The sequence below is a fragment of the Bombina bombina genome, chromosome 2 (assembly GCF_027579735.1).
Source record: "Bombina bombina isolate aBomBom1 chromosome 2, aBomBom1.pri, whole genome shotgun sequence".
NCBI classification, from domain to species: Eukaryota; Metazoa; Chordata; class Amphibia; order Anura; family Bombinatoridae; genus Bombina; species Bombina bombina.
In genome coordinates this window covers 883,419,554-883,443,563 of record NC_069500.1, presented here as the reverse complement: position 1 = coordinate 883,443,563, position 24,010 = coordinate 883,419,554, and the positions used below count along the sequence as shown (strand labels likewise).

Sequence of the window (24,010 nt, the reverse complement as noted above, 5' to 3'; positions counted from 1 at the left end):
CAGAAGTCTTCATCCAGACGGCACCTTCTATCTTCATCCATCTGGCGCGGAGCGGGTCCATCTTCAAGACATCCGACGCTGAGCATCCTCTTCAATCGACAGCTAACACAGAATGAAGGTACCTTTAAGTGACGTCATCCAAGATGGCGTCCCTTCACTTTCGATTGGCTGATATAATTCTATCAGCCAATCGGAATTAAGGAAGAACAAATCCTATTGGCTGATGCAATCAGCCAATAGGATTGAAGTTCAATCCTATTGGCTGATCCAATCGGCCAATAGGATTGAGCTTGCATTCTATTGGCTGATTGGACAGGTTCTCCACATATTGATGTGTATTGGCAGCGTTTATCAAGTTTTGGTCTGATATACGGTACAGTAGATGTTGAGGTAGAACCATTCTTCTACCAGTCATCAGTTCAAAAGGTGACATCTTGGTAGCACTACTTGGAGTTGCTCTTAATGCCATTATGACTAGAGATAGTTTTACATCCCAGTCTTTACCCGTTTCACTCTCAAACTTTTTGAGGCTTTTCACAATGGACTGTTTGTAACGCTCTACACCACCACTTGAGGCAGCTCTATATGCAATATTGAGCTTTCTTTTAACCCCTAGTATTTTCCACATTTTGGTCATCACTTCGCTAGTGAGGTGGGTTCCTCGATCGTATTCGATTCTTTGGGGCAAACCAAATCTGGAAAACACGTGGTTGATGAGCAAAGCTGCGCATGTTTCAGCACTATTGTTAGGTGCACTGATGCACTCTACCCATTTAGTGAACAGACATGTCACTGTTAACATGTATTTGTTACCTCTTGATGATCTTGTTACTGGACCAATAAAATCAATTTGTATATCTGACCATGGCATTACCATCCCCCTTTTCTGCAATGGCGCTCTATGCTTTGGCGCAGTGGGTTGGAACTGTGAACAGATTAAACAACAATTCTGAACATCTTTCAACATGTGTGGCCAAAAGGCATAATCACGCAAAATTTCATACTTGAGTTTGGCACCACGATGACCAGATGTGGGAGCATCATGGGCATGTTGAAGCATTAGACCTCTGAACTTGGTGGGTACTACCCATTGCTGGATGCCAGTTTTGGAGGTTCTAATTAACAAACCATCCTGTAACTTGAATTGTGATCTGGATTTCATTAAAGGGCCACTAAACCCAAAATCTTTCTTTCATGAATCAGATAGAGAATACAAGTTTAAACATTACAATTTACTTCTACTATTTATTTTGCTTCATTTTTTAGATATCCTTAGTTGAAGAAAAAGCAATGCACATGGGTGAGCCAATCACACAAGGCATCTATGTGCAGCAACCAATCAGCAGCTACTAAGCATATCTAGATATGCTTTTCAGCAAAGAATATCAAGAGAATAAAACAAATGAGATAACAGAAGTAAATTAGAAAGATGTTTAAAATTGCATTCTCTTTCTAAATCATGAAAGAAAAAATGTGGGTTTCATGTCCCTTTAAGATTCTAAGATCTTTGCCAATACAATCATCTTTTGAGATGGGGTTGCTTTCAGGATCTTCTATGTGTTTATAGAAGATGCCTACAATGGGGTCTTCTTTTTGACTAGTGATCAGGTCTTCACTAGGAGAATCCTGACTCCATTGTACCAAGTTAGGCTCACTCTGTTGTTTAGCCTGGTTTCTGGTAATGGCTTCTACCTGAATTGTGCCCATTAAGTGGTCAATATTAAGGAGTTCTCCAGTGATAGCTCCTTGTTTGGCTAATGAATCAGCAAGATCATTTCCTTCCTTATCAGGACCTTGAATTCTGGAATGACCCTTGGTCTTTTTCCAGTGTATGGTTAAATCATTGGATACCACCAGATTATCAATCTCGCAGAACAACTTGCCATGCTTGACTGGTTTGTTATTGCTTTTCTCCATGCCTTTCCTTTTCCAAGTTGGCAGGTATTCAACAAAACTGTTGCGCACATAATTTGAGTCAGTAATGATCACACATTCACAAATATTTTGTTCAATAGCCATTTCAATGTTTTTTTAGAACAGTAAGTTCTGCAACTTGACTGGATCTTGGTCCAATGTTGAAACCTATAGATATATTTGGGAATCCATTTGCCCAAGTTATACCAATGCAAGTGACTAATCTGCGCTCATTATCAATAGTGGCATGGTAAGAACAACCATCAACATATACCCAAGGTAATGTTTGACAATGGCCCTCGTACATTTTATATGGGGAAAGCAATTGTTCCTCCAGGAAATCATCTTCTGATAATTCTTCCCCAGGATCTTTAGCAGTACAGTCGTGGAGTTAAGCAAGCCCCTGTGCGACTGGATTCTTTTTATTCTGCTTGTAGCGAATTTCTAAGGGCCAGCCTTGTAAGGAAAGAGTCCACGCTGTTATGTGGTTATTAGACAAATTCCCATCTCTTATTCTCTCACTTTGCAAGTATAGCAAAGGCTGGTGGACCGTTTCTACAATAATTTTCTCGCCCTGTATAAAGCTGCGGAAATTTTGTAGAGCCCATACAGTAGATAAGAGGGCTTTTTCTTCTGTTATGTGTGATCAGTCCACGGGTCATCATTACTTCTGGGATATAACTCCTCCCCAACAGGAAATGCAAGAGGATTCACCCAGCAGAGCTGCATATAGCTCCTCCCCTCTACGTCACTCCCAGTCATTCTCTTGCACCCAGCAACTAGATAGGATGTGTGAGAGGACTATGGTGATTATACTTAGTTTTTATAACTTCAATCAAAAGTTTGTTATTTTACAATAGCACCGGAGCGTGTTATTGCCTCTCTGGCAGAGTTTGAAGAAGAATCTACCAGAGTTTTTACTATGATTTTAACCGGAGTAGTTAAGATCATATTGCTGTTTCTCGGCCATCTGAGGGAGGTAAAAGCTTCAGATCAGGGGACAGCGGGCAGATGAATCTGCATTGAGGTATGTAGCAGTTTTTATTTTCTGAATGGAATTGATGAGAAAATCCTGCCATACCGTTATAATGACATGTATGTATACTCTACACTTCAGTATTCTGGGGATGGTATTTCACCGGAATTACTCTGTTAAAAGTACATTAAACCTTTTAATAGGTATTTATTATGTTAAACGTTTTTGCTGGAATGTAGAATCGTTTGCATTTTCTGAGGTACTGAGTGAATAAATATTTGGGCATTATTTTTCCACTTGGCAGTTGCTTGTTTTAATTGTGACAGTTTCGTTTCTCTCTCACTGCTGTGTGTGAGGGGGAGGGGCCGTTTTTGGCGCTCTTTGCTACGCATCAAAAAATTCCAGTCAGTTACTCTTGTATTTCCTGCATGATCCGGTTCATCTCTAACAGATCTCAGGGGTCTTCAAACTTCTTTGGAGGGAGGTAGATTCTCTCAGCAGAGCTGTGAGACTTATATATTGACTGTGATTAAAAACGTTGCTCTGTAATTTTTATGTTTCAAATTTAATTATTGTTACTTTACTAATGGGAACAAACCTTTGCTAAAAGTTGTGTTGTTTTTAAGGATTGATGCTATAACTGTTTTTCAGTTCATTATTTCAACTGTCATTTAATCGTTTAGTGCTTCTTTGAGGCACAGTACGTTTTTGTTAAATAAGATTGTAACCAAGTTGCAAGTTTATTGCTAGTGTGTTAAACATGTCTGATTCAGAGGAAGATATCTGTGTCATTTGTTCCAATGCCAAGGTGGAGCCCAATAGAAATTTATGTACCAACTGTATTGATGCTACTTTAAATAAAAGCCAATCTGTACAAATTGAACAAATTTCACCAAACAGCGAGGGGAGAGTTATGCCGACTAACTCGCCTCACGTGTCAGTACCTGCATCTCCCGCCCGGGAGGTGCGTGATATTATGGCGCCTAGTACATCTGGGCGGCCATTACAGATAACATTACAAGATATGGCTACTGTTATGACTGAAGTTTTGGCTAAATTACCAGAACTAAGAGGCAAGCGTGATCACTCTGGGGTGAGAACAGAGTGCGCTGATAATACTAGGGCCATGTCTGATACTGCGTCACAGCTTGCAGAACATGAGGACGGAGAGCTTCATTCTGTGGGTGATGGTTCTGATCCAAACAGATTGGATTCAGATATTTCAAATTTTAAATTTAAATTGGAGAACCTCCGTGTATTACTAGGGGAGGTTTTAGCGGCTCTTAATGATTGTAACACTGTTGCAATACCAGAAAAATTGTGTAGGTTGGATAAATACTTTGCGGTACCGGCGAGTACTGACGTTTTTCCTATACCTAAGAGACTAACTGAAATTGTTACTAAGGAGTGGGATAGACCCGGTGTGCCATTCTCACCCCCTCCAATATTTAGAAAGATGTTTCCAATAGACGCCACCACACGGGACTTATGGCAAACGGTCCCTAAGGTGGAGGGAGCAGTTTCTACTTTAGCTAAGCGTACCACTATCCCGGTGGAGGATAGCTGTGCTTTTTCAGATCCAATGGATAAAAAATTAGAGGGTTACCTTAAGAAAATGTTTGTTCAACAAGGTTTTATATTGCAACCCCTTGCATGCATCGCGCCGATTACGGCTGCGGCAGCATTTTGGATTGAGTCTCTGGAAGAGAACCTTAGTTCAGCTACGCTGGACGACATTACGGACAGGCTTAGAGTCCTTAAACTAGCTAATTCATTCATTTCGGAGGCCGTAGTACATTTAACCAAACTTACGGCTAAGAACTCAGGATTCGCCATTCAGGCACGTAGGGCGCTGTGGCTAAAATCCTGGTCAGCTGATGTAACTTCTAAGTCCAAATTACTTAATATACCTTTCAAGGGGCAAACTTTATTTGGGCCCGGTTTGAAAGAAATTATCGCTGACATTACAGGAGGTAAGGGCCACGCCCTGCCTCAAGACAAAGACAAAGCCAAAGCTAAGGCTAGACAGTCTAATTTTCGTCCCTTTCGGAATTTCAAAGCAGGAGCAGCATCAACTTCCACTGCACCAAAACAGGAAGGAGCTGTTGCTCGTTACAGACAAGGCTGGAAACCTAACCAGTCCTGGAACAAGGGCAAGCAGGCCAGGAAACCTGCTGCTGCCCCAAAGACAGCATGAACCGAGGGCCCCCGATCCGGGACCGGATCTAGTGGGGGGCAGACTCTCTCTCTTCGCCCAGGCTTGGGCAAGAGATGTTCAGGATCCCTGGGCGCTAGAGATCATATCTCAGGGATACCTTCTAGACTTCAAATTCTCTCCCCCAAGAGGGAGATTTCATCTGTCAAGGTTGTCAACAAACCAGATAAAGAAAGAAGCGTTTCTACGCTGTGTACAAGATCTGTTATTAATGGGAGTGATCCATCCGGTTCCGCGGTCGGAACAAGGACAAGGGTTTTACTCAAACCTGTTTGTGGTTCCCAAAAAAGAGGGAACATTCAGGCCAATCTTGGATTTAAAGATCCTAAACAAATTCCTAAGAGTTCCATCGTTCAAAATGGAAACTATTCGGACAATCTTACCCATGATCCAAAAGGGTCAGTACATGACCACAGTGGATTTAAAGGATGCTTACCTTCACATACCGATTCACAAAGATCATTACCGGTATCTAAGGTTTGCCTTCTTAGACAGGCATTACCAGTTTGTAGCTCTTCCATTCGGATTGGCTACGGCTCCAAGAATCTTCACAAAGGTTCTGGGTGCCCTTCTGGCGGTACTAAGACCGCGAGGAATTTCGGTAGCTCCGTACCTAGACGACATTCTGATACAAGCTTCAAGCTTTCAAACTGCCAAGTCTCATACAGAGTTAGTTCTGGCATTTCTAGGGTCGCATGGATGGAAAGTGAACGAAAAGAAGAGTTCTCTTTTTCCTCTCACAAGAGTTCCATTCTTGGGGACTCTTATAGATTCTGTAGAAATGAAGATTTATCTGACAGAAGACAGATTAACAAAGCTTCTAAATGCATGCCGTGTCCTTCATTCCATTCAACTCCCGTCAGTAGCTCAATGCATGGAGGTGATCGGCTTAATGGTAGCAGCAATGGACATAGTACCCTTTGCACGTCTACATCTCAGACCGCTGCAATTGTGCATGCTGAGTCAGTGGAATGGGGATTACTCAGACTTGTCCCCTACTCTGAATCTGGATCAAGAGACCAGAAACTCTCTTCTATGGTGGCTTTCTCGGCCACATCTGTCCAGGGGGATGCCATTCAGCAGGCCGGACTGGACAATTGTAACAACAGACGCCAGCCTACTAGGTTGGGGCGCTGTCTGGAATTCTCTGAAGGCTCAGGGACAATGGAATCAGGAGGAAAGTCTCCTGCCAATAAACATTCTGGAATTAAGAGCAGTTCTCCATGCCCTTCTGGCTTGGCCCCAGTTAAAAACTCGGGGGTTCATCAGGTTTCAGTCGGACAACATCACGACTGTAGCTTACATCAACCATCAAGGAGGGACAAGAAGCTCCCTAGCAATGATGGAAGTATCAAAGATAATTCGCTGGGCAGAGTCTCACTCTTGCCACCTGTCAGCAATCCACATCCCGGGAGTGGAGAACTGGGAGGCGGATTTCTTGAGTCGCCAGACTTTTCATCCGGGGGAGTGGGAACTTCATCCGGAGGTCTTTGCCCAAATACTTCGACGTTGGGGCAAACCAGAGATAGATCTCATGGCGTCTCGCCAGAACGCCAAACTTCCTCGCTACGGGTCCAGATCCAGGGATCCGGGAGCGGTTCTGATAGATGCCTTGACAGCACCTTGGAACTTCGGGATGGCTTATGTGTTTCCACCCTTCCCGCTGCTTCCTCGATTGATTGCCAAAATCAAACAGGAGAGAGCATCAGTGATTCTAATAGCGCCTGCATGGCCACGCAGGACTTGGTATGCAGATCTAGTGGACATGTCATCCTGTCCGCCTTGGTCTCTACCTCTAAGGCAGGACCTTCTGATACAGGGTCCATTCAAACATCAAAATCTAACTTCTCTGAAGCTGACTGCTTGGAAATTGAACGCTTGATTTTATCAAAACGTGGTTTTTCTGAGTCGGTTATTGATACCCTGATACAGGCTAGGAAGCCTGTTACCAGAAGGATTTACCATAAGATATGGCGTAAATACCTATACTGGTGCGAATCCAAAGGTTACTCCTGGAGTAAGGTTAGGATTCCTAGGATATTGTCCTTTCTACAAGAAGGTTTAGAAAAGGGTTTATCGGCTAGCTCATTAAAGGGACAGATCTCAGCTCTGTCCATCTTGTTACACAGGCGTCTGTCAGAAAATCCAGACGTCCAGGCCTTTTGCCAGGCTTTAGCTAGGATCAAGCCTGTGTTTAAAGCTGTTGCTCCGCCATGGAGTTTAAACTTAGTTCTTAACGTTTTACAGGGTGTTCCGTTTGAACCCCTTCATTCCATTGATATAAAATTGTTATCTTGGAAAGTTCTGTTTTTAATGGCTATTTCCTCGGCTCGAAGAGTCTCTGAGTTATCAGCCTTACATTGTGATTCTCCTTATCTGATTTTTCACTCAGACAAGGTAGTTCTGCGTACTAAACCTGGGTTCTTACCTAAGGTAGTCACTAACAGGAATATCAATCAAGAGATTGTTGTTCCATCCTTGTGTCCAAATCCTTCTTCAAAGAAGGAACGTCTTCTACACAATCTGGATGTAGTTCGTGCCCTCAAGTTCTACTTGCAGGCAACTAAGGATTTTCGACAAACGTCTTCCCTGTTTGTCGTGTACTCTGGTCAGAGGAGAGGTCATAAGGCTTCGGCTACCTCTCTCTCCTTCTGGCTTCGTAGCATAATTCGTTTAGCCTATGAGACTGCTGGACAGCAGCCTCCTGAAAGAATTACAGCTCATTCTACTAGAGCTGTGGCTTCCACTTGGGCCTTTAAGAATGAGGCCTCTGTTGAACAGATTTGCAAGGCTGCAACTTGGTCTTCGCTTCATACTTTTTCCAAATTTTACAAATTTGACACTTTTGCTTCTTCGGAGGCTATTTTTGGGAGAAAGGTTCTTCAGGCAGTGGTTCCTTCTGTATAATGAGCCTGCCTATCCCTCCCGTCATCCGTGTACTTTTGCTTTGGTATTGGTATCCCAGAAGTAATGATGACCCGTGGACTGATCACACATAACAGAAGAAAACATAATTTATGCTTACCTGATAAATTCCTTTCTTCTGTTGTGTGATCAGTCCACGGCCCGCCCTGTTTTAAGGCAGGTAAATATCTTTTAAATTATACTCCAGTCACCACTTCACCCTTGGTTTCTCCTTTCTCGTTGATTCTTGGTCGAATGACTGGGAGTGACGTAGAGGGGAGGAGCTATATGCAGCTCTGCTGGGTGAATCATCTTGCATTTCCTGTTGGGGAGGAGTTATATCCCAGAAGTAATGATGACCCGTGGACTGATCACACAACAGAAGAAAGGAATTTATCAGGTAAGCATAAATTATGTTTTCGCAATCGCTCAATTTTATTTCTACTGGGGATAGAGTTTTGTCTTGCATAAGCAATGAATTTGCCTAAATTATCATGCTTTTGGTATAAAACAGCACTCATGCTTATATCTGGGTAACCTGTCTCTAAAAAGAAAGGTTTACCACCTTCAGGGTACGCTAAGCAAGGTGCTTGAGTGAGTTTTCTCTTCAGCTCCTTGATGACTGTCTCTTGAGACTCACTCCAGTGCCATCTCACATCCTTCTTTAGTAGTGGTTTAGCTAATTCTGCATAATTATCAATGAATTTGAGAGAATAATTTGTCATACCCAGGAATGATCTCAATTCTTCTAAGTTAGTTGGGTTTTTAGAATTTGTTATAGCTTCCACCTTTTTCTTCTGAGGATTTAGCCCCTCAGAAGTAACTTAATGTCCCAAGAAGTTTACACGTGCGGCACCATTGAGCTTTTTGTAGGGATAATTTGACACCTGCCCTTTTAAGTTGGCTTAGGACATGTTTAAGCTCTGCGATGTGTTTTTCAAAGTCTGTGCTTTTGATTAAAACATCATCAACATAAGATAAGATCACCCTTTCCAGTGCATCAGGCATAGCCTTATGCATGAATACAGCAAATTCATGTCCAGAATTTATGTATCCAAAAGGAAGTCTCTGAAATGCATACTGGACCTTTTGGAATGAGAATGCCAGCTTATACTGGTCCTCCTCATGTACCTTTATGGTCCAATATCCCTGTGCACAATCAATGGCAGTGAATATTTTGGATCCCTGCATCTGCGCTAGGCACTGGTCAATATATGGTACAGGCCAGCTAGACATGTACACTCGTTTGTTTAGTTGTCTTAAGTCAGCACACAAACGCCAATGTCCATTGGGCTTAAGAACACCTAGAATAGGATTATTTTAAGAGCTACGCACCTGTCGGATTATACCCCTTTCTTCCAGGTTCCTTATGATTTCTGCGAGAGAATCATATGAGGCTAAAGGAAGTCTGTATTGTTTGACAAAGCCAGGTGGTGCATTGGGATCTGTTTGTATTCTTGCAATGTGCAAGTCTGTAGTCCCACAGTTATAAGAATCCCTAGCAAAAATATCCTTGTACTCCATCAAGAGTTATCGTAGCTGTCTGCGTTCATCATCACTGGAACAGCCATTAGCTAAAGATATTTGCTCTTCGACTATTTGCTGAAATCCTGGAAAGATTTCAGGCTGTCATATTTCATAGGCTTCTTCCAATCTAGAGGTGAGATCCCCTTGATTATAATTTACATTGCCCCCATGACTCTTGGAATTGGGGTATTCTTGCTGTTTGATCGGCTGATCAAATACTAGAGAGGCTTCTTCAATTTTACAGATGCCTTCCTCTGAGCTGAAGGGATAAATAGACTGAATTGTAAATAGTCCCTCTGGCATAGATGCAAAGGATTGTTCTATTAATTGTTCTTCAGTTAAGTATCCTTCAGGTATTCGCCCAATTATATTATTTTGGAATCCAAAAGTGTAATAACTTGATTCCAGCACATATCTTATGGTAGTTCCCTTGGATAAGGTTATATCCTATGGGGTCATGTTATGCACAATAACATGTATTGGAATAGTTCCAATATTTACCATAGGAGTATAGGTAATTGTGATACCCAGATTTTGTATTCCATGGGAGAGGCAAATTAGTGTTTCAGAAGTTTTTAATGTCTGACCTCTCTTTACCTGTAATGGTAAAAGGAATTTATCAGTCCCAGCAGGAATTATAACATTGTTAGACACCTGCATATTCACAGCATATGGCATTTGCTGGTTTGATTTCAGGGCTGCGTTTTCATCCTGAAATACTTCAGGGTCCCCCTTTAACCTGCTCCAGAGGCAAGAGTTAATCAAATCTATTTGTGTGGCATATCTATGTAAGAGATCATTGCCAATGTATATTTTATTATGGGAAGTATTTAAAACTAAAAACAGATGCTTTGCTGATTTATTACCTATAGAGATAGAAAAAAAACATTTAGCTGTGATATTATAGCTTTCAAACCTGTCATCCAGGCCGTGGACACAGTGGTCTTGGGGAGAAAGATATTTAATCACTTTAGGTTCAGCTATCTGTGCTAACAAGCCTTCACTTATATAGCTAGCTTCCTGTTTTAAGTTCAATTTAGCATATTTGGTTTTCCCAAGGCCATGCACTTGTATAGGGATAAATAGATCCTCTTTAACTCTCTCAACTCCTGTGAGGTATTGAGTGTGGCCTTCCCCCTTAGGGATTTTATGACCCCCCTTGTGGAGAGATATGGTTAATACATCGCCGTCTAAGGAAATATTCGCTATCTTTCCAGGTGAAATTTTAAAAGTATTACCATCAGAGCCACTTAAAGGAGTCTGATCATCTATCTGTAGGATAGTGATTTCAGGTACAGAGTTATTCCTGAAATGAATCTCCACAGCATCTGGTTTCCCTTCCACCATGTGACAGTTATGTCGGGTGCAAGATATATAGGATTTCTCATAATTAATAGGCCTTTTCGTTTGTGACCAAATTACATTATTTATGCAATCAATTATGGTGCTTATTCGCTTCAGGAGATGACTACCAATTATTAAACGTTGTTGACAGATCCACTATAATGACAGGGTGTCTTATGACCCTGTTTAAATTTTAACCATGCTGTACCGTAGACTTTTAGAGAGTCACCCCCAACTCCTATTAGAGAACCATCAAATTCTTTTATTTTAGGTTTGTGGGGTGTTAGCTCATTTAGCTGTGTGTAGTACTTGTGGGATAAAATAGTTGCCTGAGACCCAGTATCAGTTAATCCCATGATAGGGTTGGAGACTGAATCCTGCAGCTCAGCTAATACATAATATCTCCCTGCAGTTTCTACCATTTCACACATAAAACTGGCGTGGTAAAACAATTGTGGGCTTCGCCGCGTGTTACCTGAATCCGCCGTGTTACCTGATGCAGAAGAGATTTCACTCTTACCGGTCCCCTCTATGATAGGGTTAACTGGGTTCTTGTGTACTGCATCTGTGGAAATAAGGTTAAGAGAATGCTGCAAAGGAAGAGATTTGTTAATGCTTCAGGCCGAGGTTGCTCGTCATCACAGCTAAATCGTCCGTTTCCAGTCTGTGGGGAGAGAACATTAGTACCATTTTTGACATTTATCATTTTATTTGTATATCTCTCCCCTCCCTTTCAGGTGATACTGCAGTATTTATGACTGTGCCTGTGGCCCACTGCTGGCCACTCGCTGTACCCCTAAAAAAGGATTGTTAGGTTGCTGAGCCGTAAACGCTTGACTCATATTAGAGAATTGTTCGCTCAACCAAATTAGCTGGGTACTAAGCTGATCTACTTGATTGTACAAGTTACCTCTACCCCTGGGCCTATCTCTTGATGCCCCATAGTAGTGATTCCTGGACCATTGGGTCCCCTCAGAATCAGGGCCACTGTTTCTATCCTGGTGTGGTTGCCCCTTGGGTTCAACTTGTTCAGCGTTAGTATTTTGGGGAGCACTATTTACTTGGGGCGTCTGGTTACCCTGAGAGTATTTTCGCCACTTATTGTATCTACCTTTGCGGGGATACCTATTATCTTGTGGGTATTCTTCTCTTTGGGAGTAATTATTTACCTGGGTATGCCCCCCATTTTGGGTATAGTCTCTCTGCGCATCAGCCCGTGTTGGGGGAGGGGCAGAGTTAAAACTTTGTGGGGATGGCCTGTTTCCTTGGGCCACCACCGCATAGGTTTTCTTTTTAGACTCCAAATTGAGGGGGCTAGGTGACACCCTACTTTAGGATTGGGCTTTCTCTCCCTTTTATCCCCCTGTTCACCGGACTGCTGAATAGATTATAACTTTGTACTCTCTTTGATCAGCCATTCCAATGAGCAGTTCTCATCAAAATCTCTAGCTAAATTAAGTTTGATGGACGCGGGTAGTGCTTCAAAAAATAAACTCACAAATTCTAAGCATTCAAATAGGGGATTATCTTCAGCCATACTGTACGCATTTTTCAGTAAAGAAAGGAATTCTATAGGGCTTTGATTTGCACTACATTTTAAACCGTATACAGCTATTTTCGTTGCAGTTTTAGTGCAATGTTGCCTGAATTCTTTTTTGCACTGTTGTTTTGTCTCATTCCAGGAATGAATCTTCATATCCTTTAGTGAAGCAATGAATTTGTGATATTTACCTTCAAATACCCAGGGCAGAAATATTAAATTTTTGACTACTCACTTGTAACATTCATTATAGATAAAGCATTTTCAAAGGTCTCTAAGTGGTCAATTATAGAGTTGGTTCCCTTGTTGGAGAACTTAGGTACTGCATTCTTTAAGAAGGTAATTATTTTAGGGGTGTCATATACCTTATTAGATGTATCTTGGGATCTCCTAGGAGTTTTATTTTTGGGGTTGGAGTGTCAATTATTTGCCCTTTTATTATGGGGAGACCCCCTACGTACATTAGTACTACGTGGGCTATTTGGGTAGTTAGCTCTGCCCTCTGACTCACTACTAGAGCTTCCCTCCCCCTCATCAGCTGAGTTATAGCAGCTCCCTGAATTTATATCATGTGGTGACTTCTAGTAGGGGTCCTTTGTCTACATTCTTCCCTAAATTTCTGCATTTCATCCCTGATGCATTCTCTAAGAGAGTTAGAATTATCTGCATTATTCTCGCTGCTAATAGAGGGGTTTTCATTTTGACGATACAACCTTTTTAAATCACCTAATTCTCTCTGGCTTTGTGCAAGCTGTTTATTTAACTCTTGTATTTTTGCTAGTAAATTTAAGTTATGCTTATCTAAGGTGGCTATGTCTTGGGCAAACTCATCAATTTTATTTTCGGCTAATTTTAAATTCTCTTCGCATCTGCGTGAGGAGCAAATATTATTTTCTAGCCCCTGTATCTGCAATTCTTTTTCTATGAGGTAAAGCGACATTTCGTCAACAATGCATATTACAAGGGGCCAAGATTTTAGTATTAGTTTGTCTCGCTTTTTGGGATTTTTGCATTGATTCATTTTTAATAATTCTTGGAATAATTCACTTTTTTCATTCCACCTTTCATCATCAATAGCAATATTTTTAGCCTTAATTTCAAGCATATACATATAATAATTTTATTCACCCGCAATATTAAACCTCTCTTTAATGTTGTCTATAATGTCCATCTTAAGAATTTTGCCTCGAATAAGGGGTATTGTCGTGGAATACATTTCAACACTATGTACAGATTCACTTCTGGTTACAGACATTATTATATTGGTTAAATTGAAACGCTAATACAATTTTGGCCAATAAGCCAAAAATTATATTTTCAAAAATATTAATATTAGTCTTGAAATATGAAAATGAATATTTAAATGTTTAAAAAAAAACTATATTTTCAAAAATATTAATATTAGTTTTGAAATATGAAAATCAATATTTTAATTAAAAAAAATAATAATATTTTCAAAAATATTAATATTAGTCTTGAAATATGAAAATTAATATTTCAATTTTTCAAAAAAAATTTATATCTTAAAAAATATTATTAATTTCGAAATATGAAAATTAATATTTCAATAAAAAAAATGTATATATATTTTTTTTCACTAATAATAATTTCTATTTACTACAAATATATCATATCAATATGATAAATATTAATAATATCTATAGCAAAGTCCCTCCAAATAATATGTCAGTATATGGCCGGGTTATAATACAATATGTTTAATAATTATCCTTTAAACTAAACCCCAATATAATGCATATACAAAACCATAAAATTAATATAAAATTTCTGTTCTTTTTATTAGTTCATATTTATAGACACATTGAAATATATTTGTAGAAAACAGATATGAATCAATACTATACATGTTTGAATTATTAAAATATGCTATGCAAAGATCATAAAAGTTGCCTTATTCACAATAGTCTCTCAAATCAGAGTTGCATTTAAAATACCACAATGAGACCAGTATCTGAGCCACTAATCTCCAGACAGTACAATCAGCTATTTAGCCACAATTTATCCTATATAATTCCAATTTAAAACATCAGAAATGGTATATATTATTTGTGCAAACAACCAACTCCTATGTCAGTTTATCTAAGCTGAAATAAATTCTTAGTTATCTACAATTAAGACAATTCTAAAATATATATATATATTTGCAAAGATAAATTACTTAGCACTAAGGATTAGTTTTAAAATACACAGGCTATGAAATACAAGGTTAAAATACAATTGTTCTTTTAAATCTGCTAATTGCAGTTTAGTTATAATTACTAAATACCTTTGATTTAAATATAAAAAATTAGAACAATCATAAATCACCAGTTTGAGCAAATTTGTAGTTCAATATATTCAAAATATTTTCAGATCACCTCATTTGAAGAAAAGTTATTGCATAGATCAAGGTTAGTTTCAGCTCCTTGCTTAAGTGATTGTGTTCCCAAGTATGGCCGCCAGTTATCAATCACCAGTGTAAGCAAATCAAGGAAAACTGTCCTCTCTTGCATTTAGCTTTCCTGTATATAATCATTGGTAATCTTCTTCGGTTACGCCCACGGTAGCTTGTCCCTTCTCATTGGTTCATGGTACTATTCTCTAAGGGGATAGTAGTACTTTTAGCAAGCGTAGCAATAGCTTCAATCACTTTGGGAATAGATTCCCTAAATTCCACATGTGCGTGAGGAATTGGAACATCTTCTTGAACTCAGAAAAAAACTCCAAAGTTTTAGGAGGCTTAAATAATGGCTAGATTACGAGTTTTGTGGTACGGCTATACTACTGAAAAATTGGCCATTGCGCGTAGAATGACCCGGGAAAGCATATTACGAGTCGCGGCGGTATAGCTATACTGCAAGCATTTTAGCCTGTAACGCAACATCCATTCTGCACTCAAAAAAAATGATGTATGAGTGCATGATTTTCCATAGCACCATATTACATGTTGTGCAGTCCAGCTAAAATGCTTGTGTTACAGCCTATACCGACACAATCCATTCCACCATCTGACCTATTAACCCCTACACCGCAGCCTTCCCGCATCGCAAACACTATATTAAATTTATTAACCCTTAATCTGCCGCCCACCCACATTGCGACTATGAAATAAACCTATTAACCCCTAATCTGCCGTCCTCCTGCATCGCTAATACTATAATAAATGTATTAACCCCACATCGCCAACACTAAATAAAGCTATTAATCCCTAAACCACTGCCCCCCCCACATTGCAACTAATAAATAAAACCTATTAACCACTAAATCGCCCGCCCCCACATCGTAACTACTAAACCTATTAACCCCACATCGCAAAACCCTAAACCTAACACCCCCTAACCTTAAAAATAAAATTACAATATAACTATCTTAAAATAAATAAAAACTTACCTGTGAAATAAAAAAAGCTAAGTTTAAACTATAAATTAACCTAATATAACTATTCTAATAAAATTTAAAAAAAATACCAATTAAAAACCCAAATTAAAAATGTAAAAAAAATATTAATACTACAAAATAAATTTAAAAAAATCTAACATTACAAAAAATAATAAACACTAAATTACGAAAAATAAAAAACTCTAAGATTACAAAAAATAGTAAATGAAATTATCAAAAATAAAAACAATTACACAATCTAATAGCCCTAAAAAAATAAAAAAAGCACCCCCAAAATAAAAACACCCCCTAACCTACAATAAACTACCAATAGCCGGTACTTTCTGCTACTACATGAACGGAACAGGAAATCAGCATCATTTTGATAACTGGAAGTGGAACTGTATTTTGAAGATTGTCTTCCTGGAAATAATAACAGAATTTATGCTTACCTGATAAATTACTTTCTCCAACGGTGTGTCCGGTCCACGGCGTCATCCTTACTTGTGGGATATTCTCTTCCCCAACAGGAAATGGCAAAGAGTCCCAGCAAAGCTGGTCACATGATCCCTCCTAGGCTCCGCCCACCCCAGTCATTCGACCGACGGACAGGAGGAAATATATATAGGAGAAACCATATGATACCGTGGTGACTGTAGTTAGAGAAAATAATTCATCAGACCTGATTAAAAAACCAGGGCGGGCCGTGGACCGGACACACCGTTGGAGAAAGTAATTTATCAGGTAAGCATAAATTCTGTTTTCTCCAACATTGGTGTGTCCGGTCCACGGCGTCATCCTTACTTGTGGGAACCAATACCAAAGCTTTAGGACACGGATGAAGGGAGGGAGCAAATCAGGTCACCTAAATGGAAGGCACCACGGCTTGCAAAACCTTTCTCCCAAAAATAGCCTCCGAAGAAGCAAAAGTATCAAATTTGTAAAATTTGGCAAAAGTGTGCAGTGAAGACCAAGTCGCTGCCTTACATATCTGGTCAACAGAAGCCTCGTTCTTGAAGGCCCATGTGGAAGCCACACCCCTAGTGGAGTGAGCTGTGATTCTTTCAGGAGGCTGCCGTCCGGCAGTCTCATAAGCCAATCGGATAATGCTTTTAAGCCAAAAGGAAAGAGAGGTAGAAGTCGCTTTTTGACCTCTCCTTTTACCAGAATAAACAACAAACAAGGAAGATGTTTGTCTAAAATCTTTAGTAGCCTCTAAATAGAATTTTAGAGCACGGACTACGTCCAAATTGTGTAACAAACGTTCCTTCTTTGAAACTGGATTCGGACACAAAGAAGGTACAACTATCTCCTGGTTAATATTTTTGTTGGAAACAACTTTCGGAAGAAAACCAGGCTTAGTACGCAAAACCACCTTATCTGCATGGAACACCAGATAGGGCGGAGAACACTGCAGAGCAGATAACTCTGAAACTCTTCTAGCAGAAGAAATTGCAACCAAAAACAAAACTTTCCAAGATAATAACTTAATATCTACGGAATGTAAGGGTTCAAACGGAACCCCTTGAAGAACTGAAAGAACTAGATTTAGACTCCAGGGAGGAGTCAAAGGTCTGTAAACAGGCTTGATCCTAACCAGAGCCTGAACAAATGCTTGAACATCTGGCACAGCTGCCAGTCTTTTGTGAAGTAAAACAGATAAAGCAGAGATCTGTCCCTTCAGAGAACTTGCAGATAATCCTTTCTCCAAACCTTCTTGTAGAAAGGATAGAATCTTAGGAATTTTTATCTTGTTCCATGGGAATCCTTTAGATTCACACCAACAGATATATTTTTTCCATATTTTATGGTAAATTTTTCTAGTTACAGGCTTTCTAGCCTGAATCAGAGTATCTATTACAGAATCTGAAAACCCACGCTTTGATAAAATCAAGCGTTCAATCTCCAAGCCGTCAGTTGGAGGGAAACCAGATTCGGATGTTCGAATGGACCCTGAACAAGAAGGTCCTGTCTCAAAGGTAGCTTCCATGGTGGAGCCGATGACATATTCACCAGGTCTGCATACCAAGTCCTGCGTGGCCACGCAGGAGCTATCAAGATCACCAAGGCCCTCTCCTGATTGATCCTGGCTACCAGCCTGGGGATGAGAGGAAACGGTGGGAATACATAAGCTAGGTTGAAGGTCCAAGGTGCTACTAGTGCATCTACTAGGGTCGCCTTGGGATCCCTGGATCTGGACCCGTAGCAAGGAACCTTGAAGTTCTGACGAGACGCCATCAGATTCATGTCTGGAATGCCCCATAATTGAGTTATTTGGGCAAAGATTTCCGGATGGAGTTCCCACTCCCCCGGATAGAATGTCTGACGACTCAGAAAATCCGCTTCCCAATTTTCCACTCCTGGGATGTGGATCGCAGACAAGTGGCAGGAGTGATCCTCCGCCCATTGAATTATCTTGGTCACTTCTTTCATCGCCAGGGAAGTCCTTGTTCCCCCCTGATGATTGATATATGCAACGGTCGACATGTTGTCTGACTGAAACCTTATGAATTTGGCCTTTGCTAGTTGAGGCTAAGCTCTGAGAGCATTGAATATCGCTCTCAGTTCCAGAATGTTTATCGGGAGAAGAGACTCTTCCCGAGACCATAGACCCTGAGCTTTCAGGGATTCCCAGACCGCGCCCCAGCCCACTAGGCTGGCGTCGGTCGTGACAATGACCCACTCTGGTCTGCGGAAGCTCATTCCCTGTGACAGATTGTCCAGGGTCAGCCACCAACGGAGTGAATCTCTGGTCTTTTGATCTACTTGAATCGTCGGAGACAAGTCTGTATAATCCCCATTCCACTGTCTGAGCATGCACAGTTGTAATGGTCTTAGATGAATTCGTGCAAAAGGAACTATGTCCATTGTTGCAACCATCAATCCTATTACTTCCATGCACTGCGCTATGGAAGGACGAGGAACAGAATGAAGTACTTGACAAGAGCTTAGAAGTTTTGATTTTCTGACCTCTGTCAGAAAAATCCTCATTTCTAAGGAATCTATTATTGTTCCCAAGAAGGGAACTCTTGTTGACGGGGACAGAGAACTCTTTTCTTTGTTCACCTTCCATCCGTGAGATCTGAGAAAGGCTAGGACGATGTCCGTATGAGCCTTTGCTTTTGACAGGGACGACGCTTGAATCAGGATGTCGTCCAAGTAAGGTACTACTGCAATGCCCCTTGGTCTTAGAACCGCTAGAAGGGACCCTAGTACCTTTGTGAAAATCCTTGGAGCAGTGGCTAATCCAAATGGAAGTGCCACAAACTGGTAATGCTTGTCCAGAAAAGCGAACCTTAGGAACTGATGATGTTCCTTGTGGATAGGAATATGTAGGTACGCATCCTTTAAATCCACGGTAGTCATAAATTGATTTTCCTGGATAGTAGGTAGGATCGTTCGAATAGTTTCCATTTTGAACGATGGTACCCTGAGAAATTTGTTTAGGATCTTTAGATCCAAAATTGGTCTGAATGCTCCCTCTTTTTTGGGAACTATGAACAGATTGGAATAAAATCCCATTCCTTGTTCTCTTATTGGAACTGGATGTATCACTCCCATCTTTAACAGGTCTTCTACACAATGTAAGAATGCCTGTCTCTTTATTTGGTTTGAAGATAATTGAGACCTGTGGAACCTTCCCCTTGGGGGTAGTTCCTTGAATTCCAGGAGATAACCTTGAGAAACTATTTCTAGCGCCCAAGGATCCTGAACATCTCTTGCCCAAGCCTGAGCAAAGAGAGAAAGTCTGCCCCCCACTAGATCCGGTCCCGGATCGGGGGCTATCCCTTCATGCTGTTTTGGTAGCAGTGGTAGGCTTCTTGGCCTGCTTACCCTTGTCCCAGCCTTGCATTGGTTTCCAGGCTGGTTTGGGTTGTGAAGTATTACCCTCTTGCTTAGAGGATACAGAATTAGAGACTGGTCCGTTTCTGCGAAAGGGACGAAAATTAGGCTTATTATTAGCCTTAAAAGACCTATCCTGTGGGAGGGCGTGGCCCTTTCCCCCAGTGATGTCTGAAATAATCTATTTCAAATCAGGTCCAAATAATGTTTTACCTTTGAAAGGAATGTTAAGCAATTTTGTCTTGGAAGACACATCCGCTGACCAAGACTTTAGCCAAAGCACTCTGCGCGCCACGACAGCAAACCCTGAATTTTTCGCCGCTAATCTAGCTAACTGCAAAGCGGCATCTAAAACAAAAGAGTTAGCCAATTTAAGTGCTTGAACTCTGTCCATAACCTCCTCATACGAAGATTCTTTACTGAGCGATTTTTCTAGTTCCTCGAACCAGAAACACGCTGCCGTAGTGACAGGAACAATGCATGAAATTGGTTGTAGAAGGTAACCTTGCTGTACAAAAATCTTTTTAAGCAAACCCTCTAATTTCTTATCCATAGGATCTTTGAAAGCACAACTATCTTCGATAGGAATAGTAGTGCGTTTGTTTAGAGTAGAAACCGCCCCCTCGACCTTGGGGACTGTCTGCCATAAGTCCTTTCTGGGGTCGACTATAGGAAATCATTTCTTAAATATAGGGGGGGGGGACAAAAGGTATGCCGGGCCTTTCCCACTCTTTATTTACTATGTCCGCCACCCGCTTGGGTATAGGAAAAGCGTCGGGGGGCACCGGAACCTCTAGGAACTTGTCCATCTTACATAATTTCTCTGGAATGACCAAATTGTCACAATCATCCAGAGTAGATAACACCTCCTTAAGCAGTGCGCGGAGATGTTCTAATTTAAATTTAAATGTCACAACATCAGGTTCAGCTTGATGAGAAATTTTTCCTGAATCTGAAATTTCTCCATCAGACAAAACCTCCCTCATGGCCCCTTGAGAATGGTGTGAGGGTATGTCAGAACAGTTATAATCAGCGTCCTCTTGCTCTTCAGTGTTTAAAACAGAGCAATCGCGCTTTCTCTGATAAGTAGGCATTTTGGATAAAAGATTTGCTATGGAGTTATCCATTACAGCCGTTAATTGTTGCATGGTAATAAGTATTGGCGCACTAGATGTACTAGGGGCCTCCTGTGTGGGCATAACTGGTGTAGACACAGTAGGGGATGATGTAGTATCATGTTTACTCCCCTCATTTGAGGAATCATCTTGGGCAATATCATTATCTGTTGCATTACTGTCCTTACTTTGTTTGGACACTATGGCACAATTATCACATAAATTTAAATGGGGAGACACATTGGCTTTCATACATATAGAACATAGCTTATCTGATGGTACAGACATGTTAAACAGGCTTAAACTTGTCAACAAAGCACAAAAAACGTTTTAAAATAAAACCGTTACTGTCACTTTAAATTTCAAACTGAAAACACTTTATTACTGAATATGTGAAAAAGTATGAAGGAATTGTTCAAAATTCACCAAAATTTCACCACAGTGTCTTAAAGCATTAAAAGTATTGCACACCAAATTTCAGAGCTTTAACCCTTAAATTAACGGAACCGGACTCGTTTTTACATTTAACCCCTATACAGTCCCAGAATGAGGCTCTGTCTATAACTAGAAAGGCCCCCATCTGAAAAAGGTGTCCAACACAGTGCCTGCCGTTTTTCTAAACGTTCCCCAAGATTATAATACCAATAATTAGTTAGAATCTGCATAATATGCCTAGTAAAGCAATTGTTTTAGCCCAGAAAAATGTCTACCAGTTTTTAAGCCCTTTTTGAAGCCCTTTATTCTTTTATGTTTAACTAAGAAAATGGCTTACCGGTCCCCATGAGGGGAAATGACAGCCTTCCAGCATTACATGGTCTTGTTAGAAATATGGCTAGTCATACCTTAAGCAGAAAAGACTGCTAACTGTTTCCCCCAACTGAAGTTACTTCATCTCAACAGTCCTGTGTGGAAACAGCAATCGATTTTAGTTACTGTCTGCTAAAATCATCTTCCTCTTACAAACAGAAATCTTCATCCTTTTCTGTTTCAGAGTAAATAGTACATACCAGCACTATTTTAAAATAACAAACACTTGATAGAAGAATAAAACTACATTTAAACACCAAAAAACTCTTAACCATCTCCGTGGAGATGTTGCCTGTGCAACGGCAAAGAGAATGACTGGGGTGGGCGGAGCCTAGGAGGGATCATGTGACCAGCTTTGCTGGGACTCTTTGCCATTTCCTGTTGGGGAAGAGAATATCCCACAAGTAAGGATGACGCCGTGGACCGGACACACCAATGTTGGAGAAAATAATATTAGATTTAGCAGTTACCTTGACCAAGGACTGCAAGAAGATGGGTACAAAAGAGATTTATTTCTCCAATTGTTAGGTGTAAACTCCATGTCTAAAACATCTTTGAAAAATGATATAGAAGGAGAGCAAAGGGAAGAAGATGGAGAAAGATCAGAGCCTGCAGTTACAGGAGATCGCTGTCACCACGGCAGCAGCACCTGCTGATAATTATTTTTCATATAAGGACAATCTGATTGGTGCCCTACTGGCCATATTTGGACATCTTATAATCAGCATTGCTCTTAACCTACAGAAATACAGTCCTATCCGGCTAACGGGTTCCAAAGATCCTCGTTCATACTTCAAAACAAAGACATGGTGGCTTGGGCTGTTCCTGCAGCTTGTGGGAGAATTAGTAGTGTTCTCATCTTACGCCTTTGCTCCCCTATCGCTTATTGCACCTCTCAGTGCTGTCTCACTTATAGCCAGTACAATCATAGGAAATATATTTATTAAGGAGAAATGGAAACCTAAGGAATTCTTAAGCTGTGGTTTGACTGTTGCTGGAACTTATTTGCTGATCACGTTTGGGCCCAACAGTCACGAGAAGATGACTGGGGAGAATATTGTCAAGCATTTAGTTAGCTAGCCTTTTTTGCTTTACATGTTGGTGGAGATCTTAGCATTCTGTTTCCTTCTGTATTTCTACAAAGAGAAGAATGCCAATTACATTATTGTTATCCTCTTGTTGGTTGCACTATTAGGATCAACAACAGTTGTGACTGTCAAAGCACTAGCTGGGATGATCTTTGTCTCTATTCGTGGCACTATGCAGTTAAGGTATCCAATCTTCTACATCATGGTTGTGTGCATGGTGGCTACAGCTGTTGCCCAAGCATCATTTTTGACCCAAGCTTCTCAGCTATATGATTCTGCTCTGATTGCAAGTGTGAATTACATCCTGTTCACAACTATAGCTATATCTGCAGGTGCAGTATTTTACTTAGACTTCCGGGGAGAGAATGTTCTTCATGTTTCCATGTGTGCACTAGGATGTCTTATTGCTTTTCTTGGAGTCTTCTTAATTACGAGGAACAGGAAAAAATCTAAATCTTTTGAACCCTACGTTGCGATGAATTCTATGCCAGGACTACATAGCATGTATGACAATGGCTTAGCGATTCAGCCAGATTTTGGAACCTCATTTTCATATGGGGCTCTAGAAAGCAATGACAGCTTATCGGAAATATATGCTCCAGCCACTCTTCCTGTTGTTCCAGAAGAAGCGTCATCTTCTCGTCCTTATAAAGTGCTGGATCATAATAAGACTGAATAGACCCCTTGCTCTAACTTATGTAATGGACAAACAGTTAATTAGAGGTGCCGTCACTCCAAAGCTGTGGCAAATGCCCAATATAAAGGTTGTGTCCATGGCTGAACATTTACCGTGTATTTATCCAGCTCAAGTATTGCTGATTAATTAGAATATAATTGTTAGGAAATATTTAACTGCAATCCATTAAATGCTATTGTTGTGAGATACAGAAATGAAGCGCTCATATAATGCAGCTATACAATTGTAACACCAGATTACAACACAGTTTCACAATGATATGTACAATGTTACAGACATTCCAGTATTTATTCTTGTTTCTTCAGAACATAATTCTTCCTTTTTATCTGCAATGTTATTTGATGCAGCCTTTTTAGTAAATACTAATGCAGGAGACATATAATCACATTAGTCATACAACAATATGATTTGGAAGCAAAATGTCTACAGAGTTTAAAAGGTTTTATCTCCTTTATCACAGCAAAGTCCACTCATCCATTATGGTTATTGAAATAATTATTCTATACTGTTAAACTATGTTATATGTTTTAATAGTTAACAAAGTATTCGCACACACTAACTTCAGAGATTGATAAATCTCAAAAAATGTATTGAATTTTTTATAATAACACAAAGGGAGATTAAATTACTTTGTAGACCTCAAAAAAAAAAAAAATTACCAA

The 24,010-nt window shown here is 40.2% G+C and overlaps 2 protein-coding genes across 2 annotated transcripts; both read left to right on the top strand.

Annotated features, from left to right (window-relative positions):
• Positions 1 to 22,154: 22,154 nt before the first annotated feature.
• On the top strand, positions 22,155 to 22,643 carry LOC128648074 (NIPA-like protein 3). The gene has a single exon (XM_053700748.1). The coding sequence runs from the start codon at positions 22,155 to 22,157 to the stop codon at positions 22,641 to 22,643; it is 489 nt and encodes a 162-aa protein (XP_053556723.1).
• A 15-nt stretch (positions 22,644 to 22,658) lies between these two features.
• Positions 22,659 to 23,330, top strand: LOC128648073 (NIPA-like protein 3). The gene has a single exon (XM_053700747.1). The coding sequence runs from the start codon at positions 22,659 to 22,661 to the stop codon at positions 23,328 to 23,330; it is 672 nt and encodes a 223-aa protein (XP_053556722.1).
• The last annotated feature ends 680 nt before the right edge of the window (positions 23,331 to 24,010 follow it).

Excerpts from the sequence above, each read along its gene's own strand:
- LOC128648074 (XM_053700748.1), top strand. The coding sequence starts at position 22,155 with ATGGAGAAAGATCAGAGCCTGCAGTTACAGGAGATCGCTGTCACCACG.
- LOC128648073 (XM_053700747.1), top strand. The coding sequence starts at position 22,659 with ATGTTGGTGGAGATCTTAGCATTCTGTTTCCTTCTGTATTTCTACAAA.